Source organism: Lonchura striata, chromosome 19, assembly GCF_046129695.1.
Source record: "Lonchura striata isolate bLonStr1 chromosome 19, bLonStr1.mat, whole genome shotgun sequence".
In the NCBI taxonomy this organism is placed as follows: domain Eukaryota; kingdom Metazoa; phylum Chordata; class Aves; order Passeriformes; family Estrildidae; genus Lonchura; species Lonchura striata.
Genome location: NC_134621.1, coordinates 3,508,891 through 3,534,033, shown reverse-complemented (window position 1 = coordinate 3,534,033; position 25,143 = coordinate 3,508,891). Strand labels below are relative to the sequence as shown.

Here is a 25,143-nt window from a genome sequence, read left to right as displayed (position 1 = left end):
GCTGTGTTATGGTTCACAGAAAATTAATCCATATATTCTTGTCAAAAGGCTGCCATAGAATACCCAGCAAGATAAGCCAAAGCTTATGCTGAGAATCCCAACAAAACTTTAGGAACATAACAATCCTAGTAAGATATACTCCCCTCATTAAACAGACACAATGAATAAAAAGTACAAGCACGTTTTTTAAACAAGCTCATAAAAACAGCAGACATTTGACAAAGAATAAACATGAATTTACCTTTGGTTTTTTGTTCAGCAGCCTGAAAGAAGAGAAGAACAAAACAAATCAACTACTTGTCAATACTGCAAATTATACCTAATAATTACACGGCCAACTTTTTGCAGAAGCTGCTAACATAAATCAGGCATTGGTTTCATTTAAGGACTAGAGAATGTTAGTTTAACTCCATGTGATAGGAATGTGGGAATGGCAGAAGCAGATGCCAAAGAGGAAGTGTGAAGAATGACAAGAGAGGGCAGCAGCCCATCCACCCTCCTGAGGGGCAGAGGCTTTCTGGACCCCACTATGTGTGTGAACCCTTGAGCACCCAGCAGAATTAACTTCTGTGACTTTGTCCAGCATCCCTTTGAATCCACCCATGCTCTCAGCTTTCTCAGAAGACCTATTTAATTTTTAATCTGTTTGAAATCTATGCATATTTTTTTATGATGCCTGATTTTTCTACCAGAAAAGACAGCGATCAATTCTTATTTCAAATTAAAACTATCTATGCAACCCAGAAAATGAGGGAGGAGGATGCCCAGGAGTGGAAATGAGCCTGGGATTCCAGAGTGCCTCCAGCACCTGCTGGGACTGATCCAGGTACTCCTGGCTGAGGAGTGGCCACGGGAGGCAGGAGTGGGAGCAGCCCCTTCCCAGCAGGGCATGGTGGGCACGGGCAGTGCCAAAGCCCTGGCACAGCTGCTTGGGCAGGATTTGTGACCACAGCCCCTCCCCAGGCCAGTGGCAATGGTCCAGTGCCAGGCTCACTCCCAGAAGTGAAGCTGCAGCATCAGTACCCACACTCACATTTAAAAGTGAAAGGATCAATTACAATAGGAACGTGAACAAACCTTTTTCTGAGCACCTTCCTTCTTTTTCTTTTCTTCCTGCTTTTTCTTTTTCTTTTCTTCCATCAAATGTTCCTCTTCTTGTGTTTCTTGTTCTTTCTCCCTGATAAAAACAAAGGTTAGGAAGAGCTTTTCAGTAAGATGAAGTTTCTCTAGGAAGGTGAATAATCCATATTTGCATTGCTAACTTTCTACATCTCGTGTCTAAAAAAGGCTGCTTCTAATGCTGCAATAAAAGCACTAAAAAAGAGCTGTTCCAAAATTGAAACTCACAACAAATAAAATAGCAGGCAGTGAGAATTCAGAAAGGATAGATTTTATTTGGAACCTCTTTCCACAATCACTCATAAGTGTTGCTTAATATTAGCATATTCTAGGGAAAGAAAGTTTGAAACTGGAAAAAAAAGGATCAAACCCAAGTAATTAATGCAAGTTCTGCTGGCTTTCAGCAGCTGTGATTCACAATATACCTTGAAGATCATGAGCAAGTACATTACTTTGCAACTATTTTTCTCTTTTTGATCAAACACATGCTGCATTAATTTTCCATACGCATCAATTTTGTTCTCAAGAGTTGTAAACTAAGGCCCAGATGAATTCCAATAATCATATTCTGTGCTCATCCTATAAATTCTAGCTGAAGAATTTGCATTAATGCAAAACAAGATGGTTCCAGTATAATCTTGATTAAAAATTAACTCGAATCATTCCAAATCAAGAAGAAAACCTATCTGAAGCCTTTTCTCTGCTTCCTGTGTCCATCACTGAAATAAATGGTTATAGCAATGACCCTCCCCAACATCCTTTTCAATAAATACCAATGCAAATAATTCATTTCCTTCTGTATAACTGCTTTATCTTCCTTGACAGCTCTTCAGGTCCTGATCATTTATCAGCCTTACAGATCTTCTGAGCAGGCTATTTCTGATGGACTGAAGCCATTACCATCACTAGTATTAGATTCAATGTCTTCCAATTACTCATCAAAATCACTTTTAGCCTAATTTACTATTACATTTAACTTGCCAAAGCTTGCAGCCCCCTCCCTTTTCTTTGTTTGGATATTTGTTGTTGTTAAAAAAAGAGGAGCAGTCTGTCAGACTGCTTTTTACCTACAGGAGAAACCATCCACTCCTCAGATTTTGCACATTATGTCTTCAAACATTCCCCACTAAACATTTTGCCTCTTAACAAGTTTGCATTTTCCTACATGGTTTCCCTTTGTTATAAAAAAGAGAACATTGTACCCTTTTGATATTTTGGTGCTGAAGGGCACTCTGGGATTTGGCTTTTTCACTTGCCTGAAAATACTGATCCTGAGCCACTGCAGATGCTTTAATGCTTACACAGATCCTGTATGGAACTCCAGACTAAATTAAAAGCAGATTCCCTTCCCTTGTGTCACCCCAAACTATAAACACTACAGAATGCAATTCACAGCTCTAAATTTAGGTGTCAGTGCCTTTTTAAGGCACTTTACAGCACTCAGACTATTTACAGAAGTAAGAGATGTGGCAAGACCCAGGGTCTGGAATAGCAGACAGAGGTTGGGCACATCTGGGAGCTCTTGGTGCACCACTGGAGGTCCAGACTGATGAAATGGCATCAAGTATCTGTTTTTTAAATACTGATTCACCTTCTGTCATGGCCAAAAATTCACCACCTGCTCAGCTTATGCCAGCTCCAAAGGGCCACCTTTTAAACCCTGTATTGTAAACTGAGGTTTGGGAAACATCTGCCCTTAGGAACAGCAGGTTGGAATTTGCATTACACTAAAAAAAATGGTAAATCACACTTAAAACAAAGGTGCTTGAAATTGTACTTTTAAATGGTTTCTTGTAGGACTTTGCAAAAAGTGATGACTTAGGTTGCCAAAAGAAACTGAGTTGAAACTGTGACAGATTTGCCTTTATCCCTGTTAGCTCAGTGGAGAACAGACGTCCCCAGGACCTCAGAAACTACAAAGAAACAACATCCAGTCCCTTCGTTTGCACTGCTCCCTACCCAAGTCACAGCAGACTCTACAAAGGCCCTGTTCCAGTGAACTCCCCCAGCTCTCAGACTATTGCCAGAGGAAGTTCAGCTTTTTCTGGTTTTTGAAAGCAGGTGAATGAAACAAGTCCATGTAAAATGAGAAACTTTTTGGTTTCGTCTTGTTAGTACTTAAGAAACCCCATGCCATTACAGCAATTCCAGAACACCACAGTTACATTTAAATCCCCTTCAATACTCAGGGCAGTATTTAAAAACAAAAAAAACCACAGACAAAAACAAACCACCACCACCACTTTGCCTAACATGCAGAGTTTTCCTTAAACTATAAAAGTATATATTACTCAACTTCCTTATTAGGAAGTTGGGTAATATAAGATAAAGTTCTGATCTTATATTTCAAGATCAAGTTCTTTTCCTAAAATACCAGGTTGAAAGGAATCTTAAGGATCTTCTGGTCCAACTTGTCTTGGTCCAGCCAAGGCTTTAAAGTGTCCAGCCCTTGGGATCAACTTTCACCACTGCCAAAATTGTTCCTTACACTGGACTCCACTATCAATTTTTGTTTCCAGGCAATGCAGTGGAATGTCTAAATATTTCAAACTGCAGATCAGTGGATTTTCCAAATCCAAGAAGAGCAAACATTTTGCTCCATTAAGAATACACTGTATTTTATTACCATATTAGCACAGCAATTACATCATCAGAGGTAGAAGTGCCACTCCTCACAAAAACCTGAGGTTTGGTTGTGGGGTTATTTTTTTCATTTGTGAGATTAAAATAGCCTTGGATTAGCTCAGAAAATGATACTGTAATTTTTAATGGAGCTCCATTTTCAAAACTGATTTACATAATGACACTTCTGAATACATGTGCTTTAAATACGCTTAAAATAGAAATAAAGCTCCAAGCAGCCTCTCAGATGGCAACTCTTGCTGTCACTTTTAGGCAGAAATTAGTCATCTAAGAGCAAAACAAAAGGAAAACAATAAAAACATGGCTATATAAAGTTTGATTACGTTGTCAAAGGCACATGTTGCAGCTTTACTTCCTGAGCGACAATTTAATCTTTATTGCAGGAAACAGGCTAAAACATTTATGAATACAAAGCTCATGTTCAAAAGCAGGAATGTCTCAGAATATCCCTGTAGGAGTTTGCCTTGTTCTTACATATGGATCTGAATGGGGAGGGATTTTTATGAGCAAGGAGTTTTACTACAGAATGAAGTGGTGTTTTCACAGATTGCAAATCGCTTATGAAATCCAAGCCTGACCCGAGGTTATCTTTAAAGTGCATGTGCTTGAGAGCTCTGTCAGAACAGGAAAGCAAGAGGAGCTGCAGGTCATGGCCACAACTCCAGCACTGGGGCTCTGGCCTGGCAGTGCCTGCTGCTGAAAGGTTTATTAATCCCTTTAAAAAATTAACAAATCTAGCTTGATTTATTTTTAAGCTAAGTAGGAACTTGAGTTTTCTAGTTGGATTGCTTCCATAGCTTAAGGCACAGCTGGTATTGTGGATCAGCACTGAGGGGACATCCTGGATGCATTCTGCAATATTCCTTTTGGGAACAGTATTCTTCAACAACCTTCAGGAAGAGTCTATTTGTATTATTGCCCATACAGTGTTTTAGAGTTCAGAAGTTCCTGCAGTAATTGAGGGCTAAACACAGACCTGTCTCTCTTGTCATTCTATGTCACACTGCTCCTAACCTCAATAACCTCATTAATTTTGTTGTATAAGCAAGATACTGAAGGTTTATTTAATAACATAAGAAAACTGCCTTTTCAGCACAGCATTCCTAATCTTTGCCTACAGATGCCTTTGTCTGGTTTAGCAACCATACTTTAATTCCAAGATACCTCTTGCACCTTAAATCCTACTTTATGCTGGAATAAAGTCCCTTGACAGTTGTAGAAGTTGCTCTTACTGACAGAAATCCTACAACTTGTACACAGCTGCTCAAGCACTGCTCTGGTTTTGACTTCCCTCACTGTACAAGAGGCCATCGTGCCTTCCTGCATAGGCATTTTTTCCTAACAGTGATGATGGGAGGGAAAAAACTGGAAAAAAGAAAATCTTGTAACTAGAATTGTAAGGAACTGGCAAATATTCATCCAAATGCAGGCTGTGCAGGTTTTATGGAAGGAATTAATAGAACTATGCATTGTTACAGGGGATAACAGATAACAGAGGGTTTGGACAGCACAGACATGAGCTCTCAAAAACAAGTTCTCAAATCTGGTATCACAGAGTTTCAAACAGAAGGGAAGAATATGACTACTTAGGAAATTCTTCAAGATCTGATTGTAAGAAAGAAGTAGCTAAAATCTTGAAGGTGGAAAAGAGCTTGAAGGGTGGTGATGAAATGGGATCAAAAATAAACATCAAGATAAGAGCATCAAATTCTGGAAAGGCAGGCTTTGATTCCTTCAGGACACCTGAAATACAGACCCATATGAAGAAGCAGGTGCTGCTTCTTGGAAATCACCAGGAACCTAAACAATACAGATACCCACACGTACAGCAGGAATCCTACACCAAGCAAGAGGTCACCAGAGCATTTGCAATCCTTGTTTTCACAAGTGCTGGAGCAGATAAACTAAAATTCTGTGTTTGCCTACTGCTAATTTTGTTTCCTGCTTCGTCTTTACTTGGTCCAGCTCTGTGACCTTTCAGAGTAAATATGGGTGAAGGGAAGGAGCTGGTGTGACTGTTAAAGTGCCAGCTTTGTTCTCCCTTGATATCCAGGCTCAGTCATTAATCAAAAAGAGTCAAGCTGGTCCCTAATTACAAGCTCTCCAATCACCTCAAAAAAGAAAGCAGCATGCAAAACTAGGTCAAATAAATAAGACGGAAATATGAAAAAAAAAAACCCAGCACAAACACGCGGGGACAAACCGAGAAAAGCCAGAAAAATATGAGCACTGTACGTGTAAAAAGCAACAACAAATCAACCTTTACGTGGTTCATTAATATGCAAGAGGAAATATTAGTTTTGATTCTTGGTGGGAAGGGGGAGCAGTGACAGATGACCCTGGGAGGGCTGAAGTGACAGTACTTTTCTCCCTAAAGAGGTCAGCAGGGAACAGATGGCCAACAACCGCCAGCACTTCTTTCTCCCAGGGATTTCTCCCCAGGATTTCACGGGGCTCTGGCCAAGCTGGTGCCAGGGGCAGCAAAGCACCCACAGCCAGGCTGCTCCTGCCCCACCTCCACCCCTGCAATGGTCCATTCTGGCTTCTTTCTCAAAGAGCTGCTGAATAGAGCACCAGGCAAAACCCTCAAGATGTGTTTAAAAGTCCCTTTTCCCGAAATTTGAGATGATCTGGCTTCTCAGAAAAACTCACATGAAATGGCAGGGAAGAAAAGGAGATGCAGCTAAACGTTTTGCTACCATTCCAAAGAGGAAATCAAAGCCAGCAAAGGCAAGAACAGCTGAGAAATTCCTGAGAGAAATGGGATGTTCCCCCCTGGCTGGGCCTGCTGTCATTTTACCCTAAGTAATTTCATTGCAGGTTACCTTAAAGCACGAGCAGGTGGATGGGTGGCACTCTGGAAGAGCAGCAGATGGCAAAGACTGTGCATATAACTTACAAAGGAAGGGAGAAAAACATCAGCAAGAGCTAACAAGGATTTGTGGAGGGAAAAAAATAAAGCCTGATTTTATTTTTTTTTTCCTACAGCATAGTCCCAGGTATTTTTGGAAAAGATGAAAGAGAATCAACCAAACTACGTAACTGACTTTTCAATCCACATGGAGATTTGTATTAGTAAGAATATGACTGCTTTATTATTTAATAGTTTTAAGAACTATTATTTAATAATTTTAAGGTATATAACAAAATTACAATAAAAATCCACAAAAGCCCTCCCACAAGGCAGGGACCTGATGAATTTCTGTTGCAGTGTGCCACACGTCCAGCAGCAAAAGTTTTATGAACCACCTGGCTGCTGGAAAAATGTTACTTAATTAGTTTCCAGAATATATCAAGTCATGGAGCTGGAAAAAATTAAGGAGGGACAATATTCAGAGTATCCTGATGAACTCAAAATGCATAAAAAAGGCAGAGAATCAGTGAGAAAAAGCACAGGGTACCATGTTTGGCAGGAAAAATCCTATATAAATACAGCATAAGAAACAAGTGGCAGAACATCAGTTTTGGGGAGACAAAAAAGCAGGTGCTCCAGTGGATTTCACTGCAAAGGCAAACAGTGTCACAGATGGACAAAAGTTCATTAGCTGATGTGTCGTGTCCAGTTAGGGACCAGCTACAGCAAGAGAGACACAGGTCAGCTGGAGAGTGCCCACAAAACAGCACCAGGAAATCAAAAAAGCACAGCCCTTGGAAAAAAACTTCACTTAATCTGAAGAGATTGCAACCCTGATATTCAAAAAGGTGTTAAAGAAAGAGGTAGAGAAGCATGGAGTAAAATCTTTCTCCTTTAGCTGTGGTAAGTAGCACTGAATTTAAATTGCAACAAAGAAGATTTGGATTAGGTAAAGAAAAATCCTCCACACTGCAGCATTTCAAAAACTCCCAACATTAAAATGCATACCAAGTCTTTATAAATATACATTTGGAGAAGAAAAGAGGAAAAACATAAAAAGAAAAGAAGATTTCTTTTTTATGAAGCGATGTTGATATAAGGCCACACCAACTCCTGGATACAAAAACAATTAAGACAGAGAACTGGAGGCCTCTACCAATTTACAAAGTGAAAACCTACAATCTCCTTTCCAGGGAATTGGTGGGGGAAAAGCCTCCAGTCACACCACTGTGGACAAGATAAGTCTATGGAAGAGTTACGTGCACAGTTGTGAGCACACAGCTTGAAACTACACCCTGTAGTTTGAAAATCTGGGTGCAAAATTTGTTCCTGTGGGGAGTCATAAATGAAGTTCAATGAGAGTTTTTGTTTGGCCTCAATTTATGATTTCTTGTTCCCATGTTTTGGAGTTTCTCACTGTCCAGTTATGTCCCTGTCTTGCAATCAAGCCTCATTAATAGATTATTTGCCTTGACAGGAGATTCCTTCCTCTGAAACATCAAGATATCATCCATTCTAACAGATGTGGGCTGGGACTTTGATACCTCCAGCTTCTGGTGAACTTATCTTGAAATGTCTAAGACAAAATTGATCTCCTGAACAGGGGCAGCAGCCAGATTCCTGCAGGCCACTTAGAAATTCCACCAAATCTGGAGTCTCTGCAGGAGCAGAGCCTAGCTGCCATTCAAAACCAACCAAGAACATCACAGCATTAGCTGAGAACATGCTGTGAACAGCAACACATTTAATTAAAATTGGTGAAACTAGAGGCAGATTTTAGGCTGTCCAAGAGATTAAATTAATAATCCTGCTACTACAAAGTGTAAAATAGAAATTCCAGGATCAGAAAGAGTTTCTGTGTTCCATGCCCTGTCTCAAGGCTGCGTTTCCAGCAGTGGCACATGGTGTTTCAAATATGCCTCTTTGGAATATTGGCTGAAGAGCAATAAAATCCTGGCAGGACCCCAAAGAGAGAAAAGGAGAATTCCAGCTGGTGTGTGCTGCAGGAGCTGGGCTCCCACTGGAAGTTTCCAGCTCAGCCAGTGTTAACTTACTGTGACCCTCCTTTGTGTGCACATAAGGTAAATAACCACTCAAGCAGATTAGATTAGAACAAAAATAAAGCAGAACAGGTAGTTACTATAATTCAATTCAAGATATTTTTCAAAAGCACACCGACCTGGCCTTGTTTTAGCTTCTACTTGTTATTACCAATGATTGGAAGAGGGGAGAAATTCCAGAGAATACAAAGTTTTATAAACTAAAGATGCAGATGAACTACGACTGATAAACCAGAAGATTGAAGAGCTCGTGTCTGAGCACTGCCAAGTCCCAGTAAATGTTTGCAGGGCTTGGAGTTGTTTTTCAGCTAGAGACTTCCTTTTGGTTTTGTTAGCCACTAAGTAGTGCACACCAGAGTGGATCTGCAGGGCAAAACTGTCACTGCAGAGGATTTCCTACTCACACCATCCCTGCTTCAGGTGGAGCCTGGCTCCAGTCTGCTCCCATGCAGCAGGAAAGCATTAACTGCACCCTTGGAACTCATCATCCAGTGACATTTTATTTAAAAGGAATCTGATAACTGCACTCCAAGACACATGACACCAATCAAAGCACAGCAAGTGGGGACAATCACCTGATCAATCATGGAAGTTCCAATCCAAATGAAGAGATTCATGTAGATAATCCCACAGGGATGCCACCCACAGGTTCATCCCCTCTCCTGTGGAGGTGTTGCTCTCCACAGTGCAGGGCTATTAGCTATACAAGCTCCAATATGGGGCAGCTTAAGGAGTTAGTAGGTAAATGTGGGCATGGGCTAGAACTGTACACCAAACCTCAGCCATTTATGCATTTCAGGCATGAACCATAGCAGAATTTGGTCCCTCAATCTGCTGACAACACCCCAGGTGCTCCACATGGGTACCACTCAGGCTATGCAAGGACCAAAAGTAAAAAAAAGCCCCACACCCCCACAAAAAAAAGCTTGCATTAAATTCATCACTCAAAGCAGGCTACAAACAGCAAGAAACATGCTATGAAAAACAACTCTCCTCCCCCAGCAAACACAGACTGATGGAAAAATTAAGCTACACACTGTGAAGGGTGCAGATAACCAGATTTACATTCCCAGCACTGCCTCCCTCCCAGGCCTGATGATAGTTAGCAGCAGTTGATGTGGCATCTGCTCCACAGCTCCTCCCCAATCTTCTTGGGACATAATGCACAAAGGAAAACAGCTTTGGAATCCAGCAGCTCAGTAAGAGCACAGCATGTTTGTCTCTCCAGATACTGATGGCTATTTTGGTTTCTGTAAATACTTCAGAAGATGAGAGCCCTGTGCCAGTCCCCCTCACTGACCAAGTGTCACCCTTTAGCTGACCCAGGAGCAGAAGCAACCCACAGACAAGCTGCTGGCTCTATTTAGCTGAACTCCAAGAATACTTTAGAGGAGCACTTCTTCCTGGGGCAGCTGCATAGGGATACTGCAATGTAGGAGGCCAGGAAATAGGAACAGGAGCAGCAACTCCACAGGATGTTTTGTCCTGCAGGCTCAGAGCTGACCACTCCCAGGGACAGAGGCTGGTGGAGCCAGTCAGTCACCTGTCATCCTGAAGGGACAACGGGAAGCACTGTGCAGCAAACCTTCAGAGCCCTCCAGCAAGCACAGCCAAGCCTTTATGCTCCTCTGTTGAGAAAAAACCAAAAGGCAGTATTGTGTAACTGCAATGATGCACCTTTTTGCCTATAGGGATTTCCAGCACTTCTAATCCTCCTTTCCCCTTCCATCACAGTTAGGTGTCAGTAATCAATTATTTCTGAGCCAAATCACTTTGTCAGCAGCAGGTGAAAGCACAGTGAACTTATTTATTGCCAGAGCTGAAGACCAGGTTGGTGCACTCACACAAGTGGGGCTGGACAACACAACTTACAGCACCAAAAAAAGGAAACACAATTTACCTGAAGACAGGTATGTTTATGGTGCTGTCCTTATGCTTATTCTGGGAATAAGGTGGTGCTAATATCTTCAGCAAAAGACCCCCAGCTTACAGCAACCACAGGCACACAGGTCCATTGCTGGTGTCCACGTTCATGAGTGGTTCCAGTGTGATTACACAGGCCCAGGAAGGTGAGCAACACCTCCCCTTAGGCAGAGGTGCCACAGGCAGAGTGGAAAAATGCACACACACCACCCTCAGTCCTAGGCACAGGCAGGGAAACTGTAGCAGGCATGCCCAAGATTAACACCAGCAGCACACTGAGGAGCAGCAGAGACCTGACACACACATGTAGAACCCGACCTGAACACCCATCTGAGATGACCTAAGGTCCCCTCCAGCCTGGGCTTTGCTGTGATATTAAAATAATTCCCTAATGTGATATTAAAATCATTTCCTTCTGCCACAGAAGCTGTGGCAGAAGCTGTAGAAGCCAATCTCTAGGAAGAGGTGCTCTCTCTCCACACTGTCCCTCTGTCACCTCATTATACCTGCTCCCACGTGGACAGGTAGGCTGAATGCACAGCTCCTGACACAACAAAGCAAAACAAGATGAAAAAGGGAAAAGAGATGTCAAAAGAACTCCTTATCTTAGAAACCAAATGGAAAATACACTTGAAGCAGTATGATGACAGAGATCTAAATTTTTGTAAGGTGTTTATTCTTTTAGAAGCTATCAGAATACACAAACCCATAATTTCCTTCTTCTGCATTTTTAAATTTGCTGAGTGAGCTCATTGAACATTCAAGCTGTTGTCTTCCAAGTTTTCCAAATACCATTCTATTTAAAGGCACTGTGAATAGGGAATTCAATTTATCAAATGAATGAAAGGAGAATTCTTAGCAGGAACCCTGGTGAGCTAATCAAGAGTCACAATAAAATGTCAGGGGTCTTGGAATTCTCGGCAGGAGGTTAACACCAAATTTGATCCCAGTCAAGGAAGACAAAACACACTATAGACTAATAAACTGTACTAAAAGTTGTGCACTGCAAATTTCAGAAAGTTTAAACACAAATGAAGAAAATCTACTTGGTTTGTGCACTTTATACACTCCTAATATTTCACTACAAAAATAAAAACACACTGTTCACCATAATCATGTCATTTAACTTAAAGAAAATACTTTTTGATGCTTTTAATACTTTTTGAAGATTTTTGTTCCACTGCATCTTCAGCTGCAAGGCTGTTTGGAAAATTAAGATGGCAGCATAATTTGAGTAAAATAAGAAACAATTACTCTGTACCTATCTTTAGGCTGGAAACTGGATTCAGCTGAAGGTTTAGCCTATCATCCAAAATTAAGGAAACAGCATAATCCACCCACCTTTCCTTCCACAAACCTGCCAGAGTTTAAAAGATTAACTCTGCAGTGCTAAAAGGGCAATCCTTAAAACTTGATGAACTTAATGGAAATAAACTTCTCTGTTCCTCTCTTCACTTTCCATAGTAAAAGCATAAATTAGAATATCAGACCCAGCATCAGAATGGGCCATCATGCATTTTTCAACTTAGCAAATGAATAGCAGCTCCATGGGGGAGGAGAGACAGGGTGGTGGAGAGATGGGGAAAGGAAATAGCCATAAATGATCTTCCAGGACAGGAAAACTAGTTGCAGTAAATACCACTTTGGAAATCAATTTATGGTCAATTACGATCTTAGTAATAACTATTTTATGCCTTCATTTAGTGCATGAAATGCCCAGGGGAGCAAATATTCTCAGAAATATATCCAATATGTCTCCAAGTTATCTGATCAGTAGATGCAGACAGAATTCCAGAAAGAGCAGCTCTTGCTTGTCTGGATGCTGACTGAGGAATTGGGGATGGGACAGGATGGAAGCACAATTTCAGTGCAGTTGGACTATCAGTGTTGCAATATCACCCAGATAAAAAAGATTTTATCTATCAGTCTAGGTTGTTGGCTTCAAAAATAATGAGTTTTGTCATCACTGCAGTATTTCACCTAGAAATTTGTGAAGTACATTTCATTCTCACAAATGTAAGAAAAAATTAAAGTTGAGGGTCTTTTTTTTTTTAGGCAAATCATTATGTAAACATCCATCCACTAACACAACCATTACTTTATTCAGTTATTACATGTAAATGTGGTAGCAGAGTATAAAGACTGACATTTCTAATGCACTGTTGGTGTAAGGGACTTACTCTGACCATTGTTTTTTCAAAAGAAAGAGTTCTATGAGACAGATTAGAAGAATAGAAATAGTAAAAATTACATATTCACCAAGCTCCAGCAAGTCCCAGATAATAAATCTTTCACCTGAAACAGTGCTATTGATACAGAGACTCTGCTCCTTAACAGTAGCAGTTCTATTACTGTGAGACATCAAATTTAGTTCCACACCTGGATCAGATATATATTTTATTATGATCATACTAGAAAACATTAAATAGCATTTAGTTTGCTACCACTAGGCTCTCCTCCCCCCTTATCAGAGGATGCTCCATCTCCCATATTAATTTACTTTTGAGAGATTCAAGATAAACATACACTTCATTACAGTTTACATCAGCGAAGAGAAAACAATTTTATAGGCAGGAAGATGTGAACAGCACCCGTATGCCAACAGGTTATTTTTAACTAAAAGCAATTTTTTTCTGCATCACAAAACAGGAATGAGTACTGGGCACTTAACAGCATTCCACCATAAGGAGATAAGGATGATTACATTTGCAGAGATGAAGCATCTTTTGTAAGAGAAAGAATTTCAAGTACAGCACCCATTTCAAAGCTGTCGATGTGGTAAAGATTTAGACAACACAAACACTGGAAGCAATTCTCCTCTGTTAAGCAAATTCATGGACTTGGTAAGTGCAATTAAAAATACTGAGGGAAGAGGAAACTTGTGACCTGCAGATGGACAGAATGATGTTAGCAGAGGGACAGTGAGGAATCCTGCTCCTGCCTTTGGTAACACACTGGTGTAAAGAGACTTACTTGATTTACACACACCCCCCATTAGGTTATGCCTGCAGTGCTACTAAAGATTTTAGCTTCATATTTCATGTGCAGGATCACCCTCAAGGCTACTGTGAACATAGGCTGAGTTCAAGCAAAAACATTACAAACAAGACCACCTTCTATGGTCTATTAATGACCTTGTAGGAACACAGGAAAGTGACAGTCAGCACTTTATGCATCTGTACAGCTGATTTTTTTTTTCCTTGGCATTCTCCCTGAACTGCTCCTTTTTTCTAGAATGGTTTGTGTTAAAGCACTGGGCTGATGCTCTTTTGTTTACCAGTAACCAGCTACTGTTTAAAAACAAGGATCTCCATTGTCAGCACCAATGAATGACGTGAGCATCAGCCATGAAAACACTTTGGAATTCTGAAGAACTAAAAGACCTGAGAGCAGGAGGCTTGAGCAGGACTGAAATCAGACTGACACAACACAGATATCTGGCTGAGCTTAAAATAGACTTGGCAGAAGTCAGCCTGGACTAACAATCAATCCATGGACACACTGACCACCCAGAATTTGTTCAAGCCATGGATAAGCACTCCCTATCCCTCCACCAAAACAGCTCTCCCACCTCCTATCAGGAAGCTTAGGAAATGCAGGATGAGAGAGAAAACTGTACTAAAAGTTCAGTTCAGTTGCATACAAAACACAGGAAGAGAAGAAAGGAATAGGAAGGAAAACAGCACATCTAAGAAAAATCAGGTAATGCCATTCTAATGCCTCTTGGGCAAGACCGTAACAAAGGCAGCAGCAGCATCCCTTCAGAAAATCAGCACGGGAAAACATGCACAGACCCCAGGAACAAGAAGATGGAGGAGAGAAGTAGAGGGAAGAATGGATCTCCCTCTGAAAACACCCATGGGCAGCAACTAAACATAGCCCAGGGTGGTTGTTTTCCCTGCGGTGGAAGGGGGGTGGCTGTTATCTTTTCCTAAATGAGCCTATAGCTGGTAGCTGCATGATAACTATTTTGAGATATATAAACATATTTTTCTCTGGGGCTTAATTACCACAAAGGACGCCAACCAATTTGACAAGTCAATTTTTCTCTCAAATAAAAAAAAACACCTGAAAAATCTCATTGTCTAGCAATGCAGAGCTTAAAAATCAGCCAAACATTCAAGGGATAAATATTAGGCATTTTCAATACAAAGCAATAAGCAATTGTTATCATTTCTCATCACAGAGTTCCTAAAACATAGAAGTTCCAGACTGAAATCCAAGTAAATGTACATGTAGTTTGTAATTTTTTAAATGGCTGTACATTTCAAACCCCAGAAAACGCAGGCTGCAGATAGCTGTTTATTACAAATGACTTCCACCTCCTCCACAGCCCTCAAAGGCAAACTATAAAGCTGTGTGCAAAGCCAGACAATCTGGGCACCCAGCCATAAACCATCACTGCTGCAGCACAGATAACTGTTCTCGCTCTCAGCCATCCTTGGCTGCAAACCCACGGGGAAGAGCTCCAGAAACCAGACCTCAGGACCGTCAGGGCTTCTAATATTTTATGAACTTGAATTACAACTACGTTCGAGACCTCAGTGCTGAAAAAATTACAGCGCTGATTCACACCCGGGGTTGAGACCAAAACTCACTCGGATTTGCCTGGTACCCTGCACCTTGAGATGCAAGAACAGCCAGTTATTTTACAGCTGCCTTCAGTGATAGAAGCCTTGTACTGGGAGAAGGAGAGAGACATGCTAGTCTCTTCAAAAAAACAGACAAAAGAATCAGATGCATATTTTAGAGTAGGGCTGCATTTTCCACCATCTTTGACATGACCTCAAAGAGCACAGGGACTGTTCTGTGCCAGAGTAGGCAGTTTGTTTGTGATCAAATCCAGACATTTGAGATTTTAAAACGTATTAGTGACAAGGTAGGAAGGAGCACAAATGAAGTTTTGGAAAACACAGTTGTAAATGTATTTGGAAATCCACAGTGAAGTTAACCATGATTAAGTAATGATAAAATAAGCTTAAGTACATCTTCTGGTATTTAAAATGTACAACTTAGCAATGCTTTTGGTTGACAATTTTCCTAACTAGCACAGATTCCTAAAGGGAGATCAAATAATACTTTGATTCCTCTGCTTTCATACATTAAGAATAACCATCCTTCATTTTACCAACAGCATTTGCCAGTGAAGAGACGGCACAGAGCACATAGATCATTTAGTAATGCAATTTACTGTCACTTCTAGATCATCTCCCCATTCAATAAAGTATACTTCCCCTCTAAACACTATTTGCCCTGGCTGATATCTTCTTAATACAGCTGAAAACCTCAAGCCATTATCACTAGAAGGCATCAGCTGATCCTAAATTGGCTAGACTGCAGCGTCACAGGCATTTAAGAGGTTTCCTTATCATTCATCTTTAATACTGAGGGATCGACACACTCCTACCTGCAGCTTCTAGGCCAAGGGAAACCTTCTAATGGTATTATCATTATCTTGTAATCTGAATTTTAAACAATTAAAACAATAGCACTTTTGTGTTGCAGGTCTCTACTGTTAGGAAGATGATACATTTTTTATCAGTTGTAATGTTCAAAGGCTTACATAAAACACTGATTTTTTTTAAAAAAAAAGCAGAAATAGGCACTCTGCATTGAAACTGGTGAACCTTCTAGGAGAAGCAGCATTGTAACAAGGCACACTTAAATTTAAGTCATTAAGAGAGACTGTTTTGTTTTATTCAGGAAAGGTTTGGTCATTTTATTTTAAATCCGCAGTTCTTTTAGTCAATAGGATCTGGCAATTCTTTCCAAATGAAAGCCTCCTTTTACTGAAGCAGGGGATGGCTCCTCCCCTGACCTCCTCCTTCAGCTTGTTTTGGAAAGGGGCCAGATGACAGCATTTGGAAAAGCGCATGTTTATCTCGGCGAGGCCAGCTGCTAAGTTAACATATTACCCGTTCCCACATCCCCCGCTCTTGGTTAAGTCTTCACAGCTAAAACTGAAAGTAAACGCTGCCATTGGGCTTTTAATAAATGCTAACACGAAAGAGAAAAGGAGTCTCCATGGCATGGAGCATTTGAGGGGCTGCAAAGGTCTAGGTCATTTTGAGTGAACAGCAGGCAGTAACTCTGTCAATAAAATTCCTGGCCTTTCTGAATGAAGTGAATGAAAAACTGAAAAATAAGCGGTTTTATTTCTAGATTAATTTAAAGCTATGCTGTCTTATAAGACTGCCACTCAGCAACAGTTTGCTCCACTACACAAGGAGATTATAAACCCTGCTTGACAAAACCTTTTACTTTATCTTGTTTTATTGTTAGTCCATACTTGGCAAAGGTATGGAACCTGGAAGCTTTGAGAACTTCCACAAAAAATCTTCAGATTAAAAGTAGTCTTACGGCCAATTACATTTTTCACATTTTAAGGAAATTCCATCTCATTATTTTTCAAAGTCTTCAAGCAAAAAGAGTACAGAATTACCTTACTTCCCTCAAACATCAGTGAAAGATTTCAACTTATCAAAAGCAGAGTGTGTTATCTTATTAGAAAAGCCAAATCCTGGAGAAGAAACCAGAAATTAAGGCGGAGGTGGGGTTTTCACTGACCCCAGCAAGGTCCAGCAGGCTTTGGAATGGGCAAACCCATCCACTCAGAGGTGGTCAGAGCCAGATTTTGGAGGAAGCCAAGATGCCAGGGCTGAGGATGAGCCCCCAAGTCCCCAAATGGTTTTTAGCCCAAGGGCAGTGTCCCAGAGCAAAGCCCACTCTGCTGTGGCCAGTGGGGAAATGGCACAGCCCAAGGCTGCCCACAAGGACATTCCCAGGGACTGACACCCTGCACCACCATGCTCCAAAATAATCCATGTGCTGCAAAGCTGGTGTACAGCACACACAAACCACCCGTGTCTAACACAACAGTTCTTAGTCTGATGGATACCAGACTTCAATCTGTCAATACGGAAATCCACACATAGAACGGGAACATTAAATATATTAATATATTATTATATATATCCTGCTGCAGTCCAGATGAACTTTCAATAAAAAGGTTTGTCCGTCTTATTATATATAATTATATATATAATATATATATAATTATATATATAATATTATATATATCCTGCTGCAGTCGAGATGAGCTCTCAATAAAAAGGTTTGTCTATCTTGTTTCTTTCATTGCTACAAACAAAACCATTAGACAAAAGTGCAAAATTCTGCCTAAAATAGAGCCATCCCTCTCGCCCCTGGAGCAAGTCCTGGCTGCAGCAGTTTTCCCTACGGCAGCACCTGTTCTCCGGGGGCTGGACCGTAATGAACCTTCTTCATCTCAGGAAGCCAGGCAGATCACTTCCAGGCAGAAATGATCCGCTCCCCTTTGAAGATAAGGACAAAGCCACACAAGGCATTATTACACTTCTGCTGCTGCCCTTAAGCTCTCAATTTCCCTAAAAAAAGTTCAAATTAATCTGATTTACTATAGCTTTTTTTTTTTTTCCCACAGACTGCGAGTCTCGGGCTCGGAAGCAGCCAGGTTAGGTTATCCACCAGCAAGGCTTCTGCAATCCCAGCCAAAAAGCACCACAGTGCTCCCCAGAGCAGCTTCCTCACTGGGGTATCCAGGGCTGACACTGATGTTTTCACGTCTGGAAAGAATTCCAGAAGCCACAGCATCCGGGGGCTGTTGCTCAGCACACCATTTTGAGCTCACAAATAACACACAGGAGCAGGCAGGCAGACATCCCAGGGATTCCTGAACCCCAGGAACAGGGCTGCAGCAAGGAAATTCCGTGATATGCTAAGCACAGGTTGCACCCACTGCAAGTCACCTCCTATTTCCTTGGAAAACACCAGGGGAAGCAGTGAGAACCCGTGTGTACCTTCCCACTGCCTTCTCGAAATTATTATTTTTAAAAAATGTAATATCCGAGAGGAAACTCCTTTTAAATGCTCAGTCGTCGGGGAATCCAAAGGAAAAAAAAAAACCCAAAAAAAAGCCCAAAAAACCCCACCCACCGCCGGGAAGGAGGGCAGGATTTGGAAGCCATGCCTGGCTCTCCCAGCGCATCCAGCAGCAGTGCAGATGTTCTCCTGGTCCTCCGCTCTGGCATTGTCCTCAGGTCCACAGCACCACCGACACCCACCTGATTTAAAGCTCTGCACCACTAACAGCGGGATTTATTGGAATTTTAATTACCTTAACCGGCCTAATGTCCACAGCAAATTTCTGTACATAAATTAGCATAATTCGCCAGATACATACATATGCAAACGAGAAGGGAAAATATGCAACAGACACGGGTATGACGTCCCAAAGATTATTTCTAAATTTAAACTGGCTGTTAGAATAATTGAATAAATCTCTTCTCGCAGATACACTCGAGTTGTAGCAGAAAATAAACTAGTCACAAAGACCTGCAGTATTATTTTTAATGGGAAAAGAGGGGGGAAACCCAATTGAGTTCAATAAATCCCATAATTGAACCTTCAACTAATTACATATTAAGAAGATTAACCTTTGACACAAACTTGTGATACAAACAAAGAAGCCTCGAACAATTAATAAACTTCCAGCGTTTCAAGATTTCTCAGGTTAACAACTGAGCCCTTCCCATTTTCCTCCCCTCCTGCGTCGCAGTTAAAGGAATAAACTCAGTTTAATATTCTCTCTCCCCCTGGACATTCCAGGTTTAGACGAAGATCTCTCTGTGGATACTCAGGAGAAAATGACTGCGGATCCTCACAATCTCATTAGGCGGAGGGGGAAAAGAGGAAAAATAAACCAAAGCTGAACATTTTAACTTTTTAAGAGAAAGCAGCCATGAAGGACAAAGCTGGAGCTCATGTGCTCGCCCACAGGGCAGCACTGCTGGCCATGCCCACAATTTCCCAGCCCTGGGATCATTTCCAAGCCGCTCTGCGATAATTTTCACACGTGTAAGTTCTAAAAAGCAAGAGCACACGGTCGTGCCTTGCAGCAGAAGCTGCCTTCGTGTCATGTCTGAATGGCACAACATGCTCACAAATGGCACTTTCTGCTCGCTCTTCGTGGCCAAACAGCGATTCCGGACAGAGGAAAAATACCGAATTAATTCTACCATTAAAAAAAAATCCGGAGGTTGTTCGCGTTTTTTTAAAAATCGTATAAAAATAAAAGGGATTTTGAAATGTTTGGGGGTGTTCCTTGCTTCGCTGACTAATAAACAATTTAAAAATAATAATAATAATCTAGTTTAGATTTGTGAAAAAGGAGGAATGCACAGGTTTTGCAGGTCTCTTCCCCTGCTAACTTCTATCGTGCCCAGATTAAGAAAGGCTCTTACCCGTTCTTACCTTTTAGTCTTTTCTTTATGGGGCTCTTTGGCAGCTTTCGATTCAGTCTTGCTGTAAGGAAACAAGTGAGTATTTTGTCTACCGTGTAGGGGTCTTTCTGACGTGTTCCTTTCTTATCTTTAATGCTTCTCTTTTTTTTTTTAATTTTTTGTAAATGTACCCGTAATTTCACGAATATGAATACGAAAAAAATCTCACACGGCCAAAAAAAATAAGTTTTTTGTTGTTGTCGTCGTTTGTTTACCCCCCTCAGGGAAAAAAAAAAAGTCTGCCACACAGGAGATGAAAAAAAAACCCCAGCAGATCAACAGGAAAACACTATCCAAGTAGAAAAGCAAGGAGCTTCAGTGTTATCCAGCCCAGAGGAGAAGTGCAGCAAAAGCAGGTCCAATTCCAAAACAAGCTTTTGATTTCCAGTGAAGCAAAATAAAAAAATAAGAAAAAACAACAAAAAATAACCAAGACCAAGAAACCAAGACAAAATACACGTTCAAGTCCCCAGCTAAATTTCTGCACGAGTGTGTCTTAAATACAAGTTTGCTTTCATGTGTTGCAGCAAAACCCACGGAAAGCCAGGATTTGGAGTTGATCGGGATGAGTTCTGGTGTGTGTGTCTTGATGGGTTCTCAGTCCACATGGAGGAGCATCTGAGGGTTTTTCAAAAAGTGCAAATCAAAAAAAGAGAAACCGGGATCCAGAAAAAGAGTTTTAAGATGGATCCCCCCTTCAAAATAAAAGGAGGAGGGTGGTGGTGGTGGAAAAAAAAAAAAAGCAAAAAGCCTCAAAGAGCAGGGCGGGAGGCACGGGGGGATGCGGAGCCTGGCATGGGGCTGCGGGCAGGAGGAGGATCCAGCGCTGTCCCCGCCGGGGGAGGAGGGTCCGCGGCTCCGCAGGGACCCCGCGGGCGATCCGGGCCGGGAGGAGGATCCAGCAGCCGCTCCCGCAGGAAGCGGCGAGCGCGGGGAGGGGGGACCCGGGGAGGAGGATCCAGCAAAGTCTTTTCACGGAGGGAGGAGGGAGCGGGGACTCGCAGCGGGCTCCGCGGGCAGGCGGGAGGGGGGCGATGCCGCGGCTCTCTCCGTGTCCTCCGCAGGGATCCGGCTGGGCAGCGGGGCGGCGTGTCCCCGGGGAGCCGCAGCAGCGCCTCGGGCAGGCTCGGTCGGTCCGCCGGGATGCAGAAGGGGGAGGGGGTGGTGGGGGGGGAACGCAGCGCCGCTCGCCGTCTCTCTCTCTCTCTCTCCCGCTCGCTCTCGCCTCGCAAAGGGCAGGCGGGTGCCGGGCTCAGTGCTGCCGGGACGATCCCCCGCTCCTCCGCGCCGCCGGTGCCGCCCTGGGGAGGCGAGGAGCCGCCGCTGCCGCCGCCGCTGCTGCTGCCGCCGCCGCGGCCATTTTGTCGCTGACTGACAGAGCCCCGCCAGGCAGCGCGAGACCGCGGGGCGGCTCCGCGCGCGCGCGCCCCCTTCCCGCGCCGGCCGCCAACGGCAGCTGGCGCGCGCTGCCCCCCCCGCCCCGCCCCCGGCCCCGCCCCCGGCCCGGCCCTCCGCCCCACGTGACGCGGATGCAAATGAGCGCGCCGGCCGCGGCCAAACGGGCGGCGAGGCCGACGCCTATGCAAATGAGCGCGCGCGCGCGCCGCGGGCCACGCCCCCCACCGCCTCCCTCCGCGCCGAGGCGCGCGCCCTCCCGCCACCGCCGCGCGCCCAGCCCGCGCCCCGCGGGGGGAGGGGGCGGAGAGCTCGGTCCTCCCCCCCAAAAAAAAATCAAAGGGGGACCCCCACACGGGAAAATGGGGGTCAAATCAAAGGGTACGGGGGGGAAAATCAAAGGGGTACACGGGGGTCACCCCCACCCGTGGGTGTCAAATCAAAGGGGTACGGGGGGACCCCCACACGGGAAAGTGGGGGTCAAATAACAGGGGTACAGGGGGTGTCAAATCAAAGGGGTGCAGGGAGGGTCACTCTCACCCGGGAAAGTGGGGGTCAAAGGGGTACAGAGATGTCACCCCCACCCGTGGGTGTCAAATCAAAGGGGTACGGGGAGATCAAATCAATGGGGTACAGGGATGTCACCCTCACCCGTGGGTGTCAAATCAAAGGGGTACAGCGGGGGTCACCCACACCCGGGAAAGTGGGTGTCAAATCAAAGGGGTACGGGGGGACCCACACCCGGGAAAGTGGGGGTCAAAGGGGTACAGTGATGTCACCACCACCCGTGGGTGTCAAATCAAAGGGGTACAGCGGGGGTCACCCACACCCGGGAAAGTGGGTGTCAAATCAAAGGGGTACGGGGGGGACACCCCCCATACAGGAAAGTGGATGTCAAATCAAAGGGGTACGGGGGGGACACCCCCCATACAGGAAAGTGGATGTCAAATCAAAGGGGTACGGGGGGGACACCCCCCATACAGGAAAGTGGGTGTCAAATCAAAGGGGTACAGGGAGGTCACCCCCACCCGTGGGTGTCAAATCAAAGGGGTACAGGGATGTCATCCCCACCCGGGAAACGGCATCAGTGCTTTCTCACACACACAGCGGTGGAAAAGGGGGTTAAACACATTCCTGCTGCACCCCGAGCTGCCGGGAGCCCCCCTCTTTGTGCCAGCTGTGAGCGCACACCTGCAGGGACACCCCTGGGTGACACTCCCGGGGTACCCATGCAGGGCTCTCGGCCCTCGGAGGGGATCCCCGTTCTACCCAGGCGCCTCCAAAAACAATCCCGGTGTTTGAAACGCGCCCGTGGCTGAGCAAGCCCGGGGAGCTGCGCAGGTCGGGGAGGGGAGATGGAAATGTCACATTTCAGAGTGGCAGCGGCTGGCTTGTCCCCCACAACAACCACATTAGCTGCTTCTGTCAGGAGAAAGTCAGGAGCTGGTCTCAAAATACCGCGGGAAGAGCGGAATGCAAAAAATTAGTCTTTTTTTTTTTCTTTGCTAAAAATTGTTGTGTCTGGGTCTTTCCAGCAGATCTCCGGTTTTCTCTCCTCTCCTGTTTCCTCTCCCCACTTCTGCAGCGAACGTTTTGGGAAGTGCAAGGAAATCCAGAGCGTGGATTTTTATCCGCTGGGGCTGTTCCGCTGAAATCTGAGCGGAGCAGGGCTCACCGGGCAGGGCTGGTGATGCTGCCGGGGACTGGCACCCGCAGCGGGGCATTCGAGGGGACAGAAGCACGGTCCCGGTACGATTCCCGCTGGAATTTGTGATGCCAGCCCCAAAGCCACCCTGTGCCAGCCTCTGGGCAAACGACACCAGGAGCCCGGAGCCCCTTGACCACTGGAGGGAGCCCATATTGTGCCAGAATGCAACAGAAATACTGTGGGGAAGACAAAAAAAAAAAAGAAAAAAAAAGCCACTAAAATATGAAATATCAGATCATTGTAGTCAGAACAAAGTGTCTTCTCCAGGTCAGACCATGATCTATAGCAATGCAAAATGTTATAAAAATCAGATTTAAATGTCCCATTGTATTTCATCAGCACAAAGAAGAGAAAGAATTATTAAGAAGAAGGCTCTTTTTTTTTTTTTTTTTTTTTTTCCCCATATTTTGAATGTCAGTCTGGCACCTTTCACCGGGAATGAATTCATACGCCAGGATGGTGACAGACCTGGCTTGGAGGGAAAATGCCCTTGTGTCATCCCAAGGGCCAGCTGAGCTTCCCCTCACTCTCCTTACTTAAATGTAGGTCAGCACCTATAGACTCCTTCCAAACCCACCCCGGAGCTGCAGCAGCTTTCCAAGGGGATTTTCCACTGCTGCTTTCCAAGGAGATTTTTTGCTCTCCTGATCAGCCAGCCACTCCAAGAAGCAGAACAGAAGAAGCCACATGCCATGCTTATGGCACTACAAGCACCTACAGGAGGCTGCCCTGCACCAAAACCTCTGCTTGGCAATTGTGCCAAGGAATGTTCCTGGTCTCCTATGTTACATGTTGTGAACGTTGAAATATTTGTAATTCAAAACACATTTTTGCCACACAAATATTTCTGGCTTTGCAGAGTGGTGCCAAGTTGCTGGAGACCCTGAAATGTCAAAATGGAATAAAACTGAAAGTGATTTGTGTACTAATCTCTTTTCTTGGCCCTGGAGAAATTACTATCAAAAGCATGCTATAACCACAGCCCCACAGACACAGAAAGCCTGTTGTGTTTGTCACCCCTGTCCCAAAATACTGTCTTTAACAGATAAAAACACATTCTACTAAACTTTTCCTGTCTTACCTGAGCTTTTTTACCATTGAACACAGGGCTTTATCCAATGTAATTTTTATTTTTCCCCCTGCTTTGGTCTCCCACTGGGGTTTTGCCCTCCCACTCCCCTGGTTGTTCTCCTTGGGGGCTCGCACAGATCCTCAGCATCATCTGAGGCTCTGTCACCTGGTGTCAGCAGCTGGTGGCTGCTGTCACCACGCATGGTGCATCTGTCCCCTCATTGCCCTGAGCTGACAGCACCCTGGCAGGGCACGGGCTTCTCCTTGAGCTGTGTTCTTCCAGAGCTGCTCCAGCACAGAACCAGGGCTCCAGGCAGCTGCTGCTGCCTTGGAAGGCTCTCCTGCCCCCAGTGCTCAGGTAGTGGCTTTTGTCACATGTGAGTAAGAGCAGATGTGAGCTGGTGTGAAGGGGAGGCAGAGGGACAGATGATGCCAGCGCATGAGTGCTCCCAGAGCAGGAGGAATTCCAGTGCTGCCTCGTAAACCTCCACTAACCCAGTCTGTCAGGGAAAAGCTGTGACCAAAGTGTCCCCAGGGTGTGTTAGGTGGGTGGCTTTGAGCACAAAGAGCCAGGCACTCACACAGATGCAGCGTTTGCTCTGCTGAGAGTGACAAAGCCCAGCTAAGCAAAGGTCTTCCCACGTTTAGGGCTGTGTTGGGTGGCTCAACCACACCCAGGCAAAATATTCCTCCAGCGTAGATTTTAGAGATGTCTCTTGCTTGGTTTTGTATCATCCAACCAAGCACAGAATTGTCACCAAGCACTCCTTGCACTTCTTACCCAGCAATAACAAGCACACAAAAAATTAAAGTCAAAGCCCTGCTCCAGTGACAAAAACAACAACCCCATTCCTTAAGGAGAATCCAGTCTCTGATGCTGAACAGGATTTCCCAGAGCCCACACAAAGTGAAGCTACAGCTCCAAGGCTCTCCCTTTCCTGAGGTGATGCTCAGAGGTTGGATGGGCAGGATCACTCAGGATCCAGGACACCACAGGCTCTTCTCAAGTTTTCCAAGGAAAATATGAATGTGCAAGCCATTTGTACAAAG

The 25,143-nt window shown here is 44.0% G+C and overlaps 1 protein-coding gene across 11 annotated transcripts in view; it reads right to left on the bottom strand.

Annotated features, from left to right (window-relative positions):
* TNRC6C (trinucleotide repeat containing adaptor 6C) overlaps positions 1–21,044 on the bottom strand; it is a 99,841-nt gene extending 78,797 nt beyond the window's left edge. For 4 of the 11 annotated variants that reach the window (XM_021535800.3, XM_021535805.3, XM_021535802.3 and 1 more), the window contains exons 1-3: positions 19,891–21,043; positions 1,078–1,177; positions 242–263 (exon numbers count right to left, since the gene is read on the bottom strand). In XM_021535800.3, coding sequence (XP_021391475.2) covers positions 242–263; positions 1,078–1,140 — 85 coding nt within the window. In that variant the 5' untranslated portion in view covers positions 1,141–1,177; positions 19,891–21,043. Of the gene's footprint in view, positions 1–241; positions 264–1,077; positions 1,178–19,890 lie in introns of all 11 variants that reach the window. The other 7 variants (XM_021535804.3, XM_021535806.3, XM_021535808.3 and 4 more) reach the window with 4 other exon arrangements.
* Between the last annotated feature and the right edge of the window lie 4,099 nt (positions 21,045–25,143).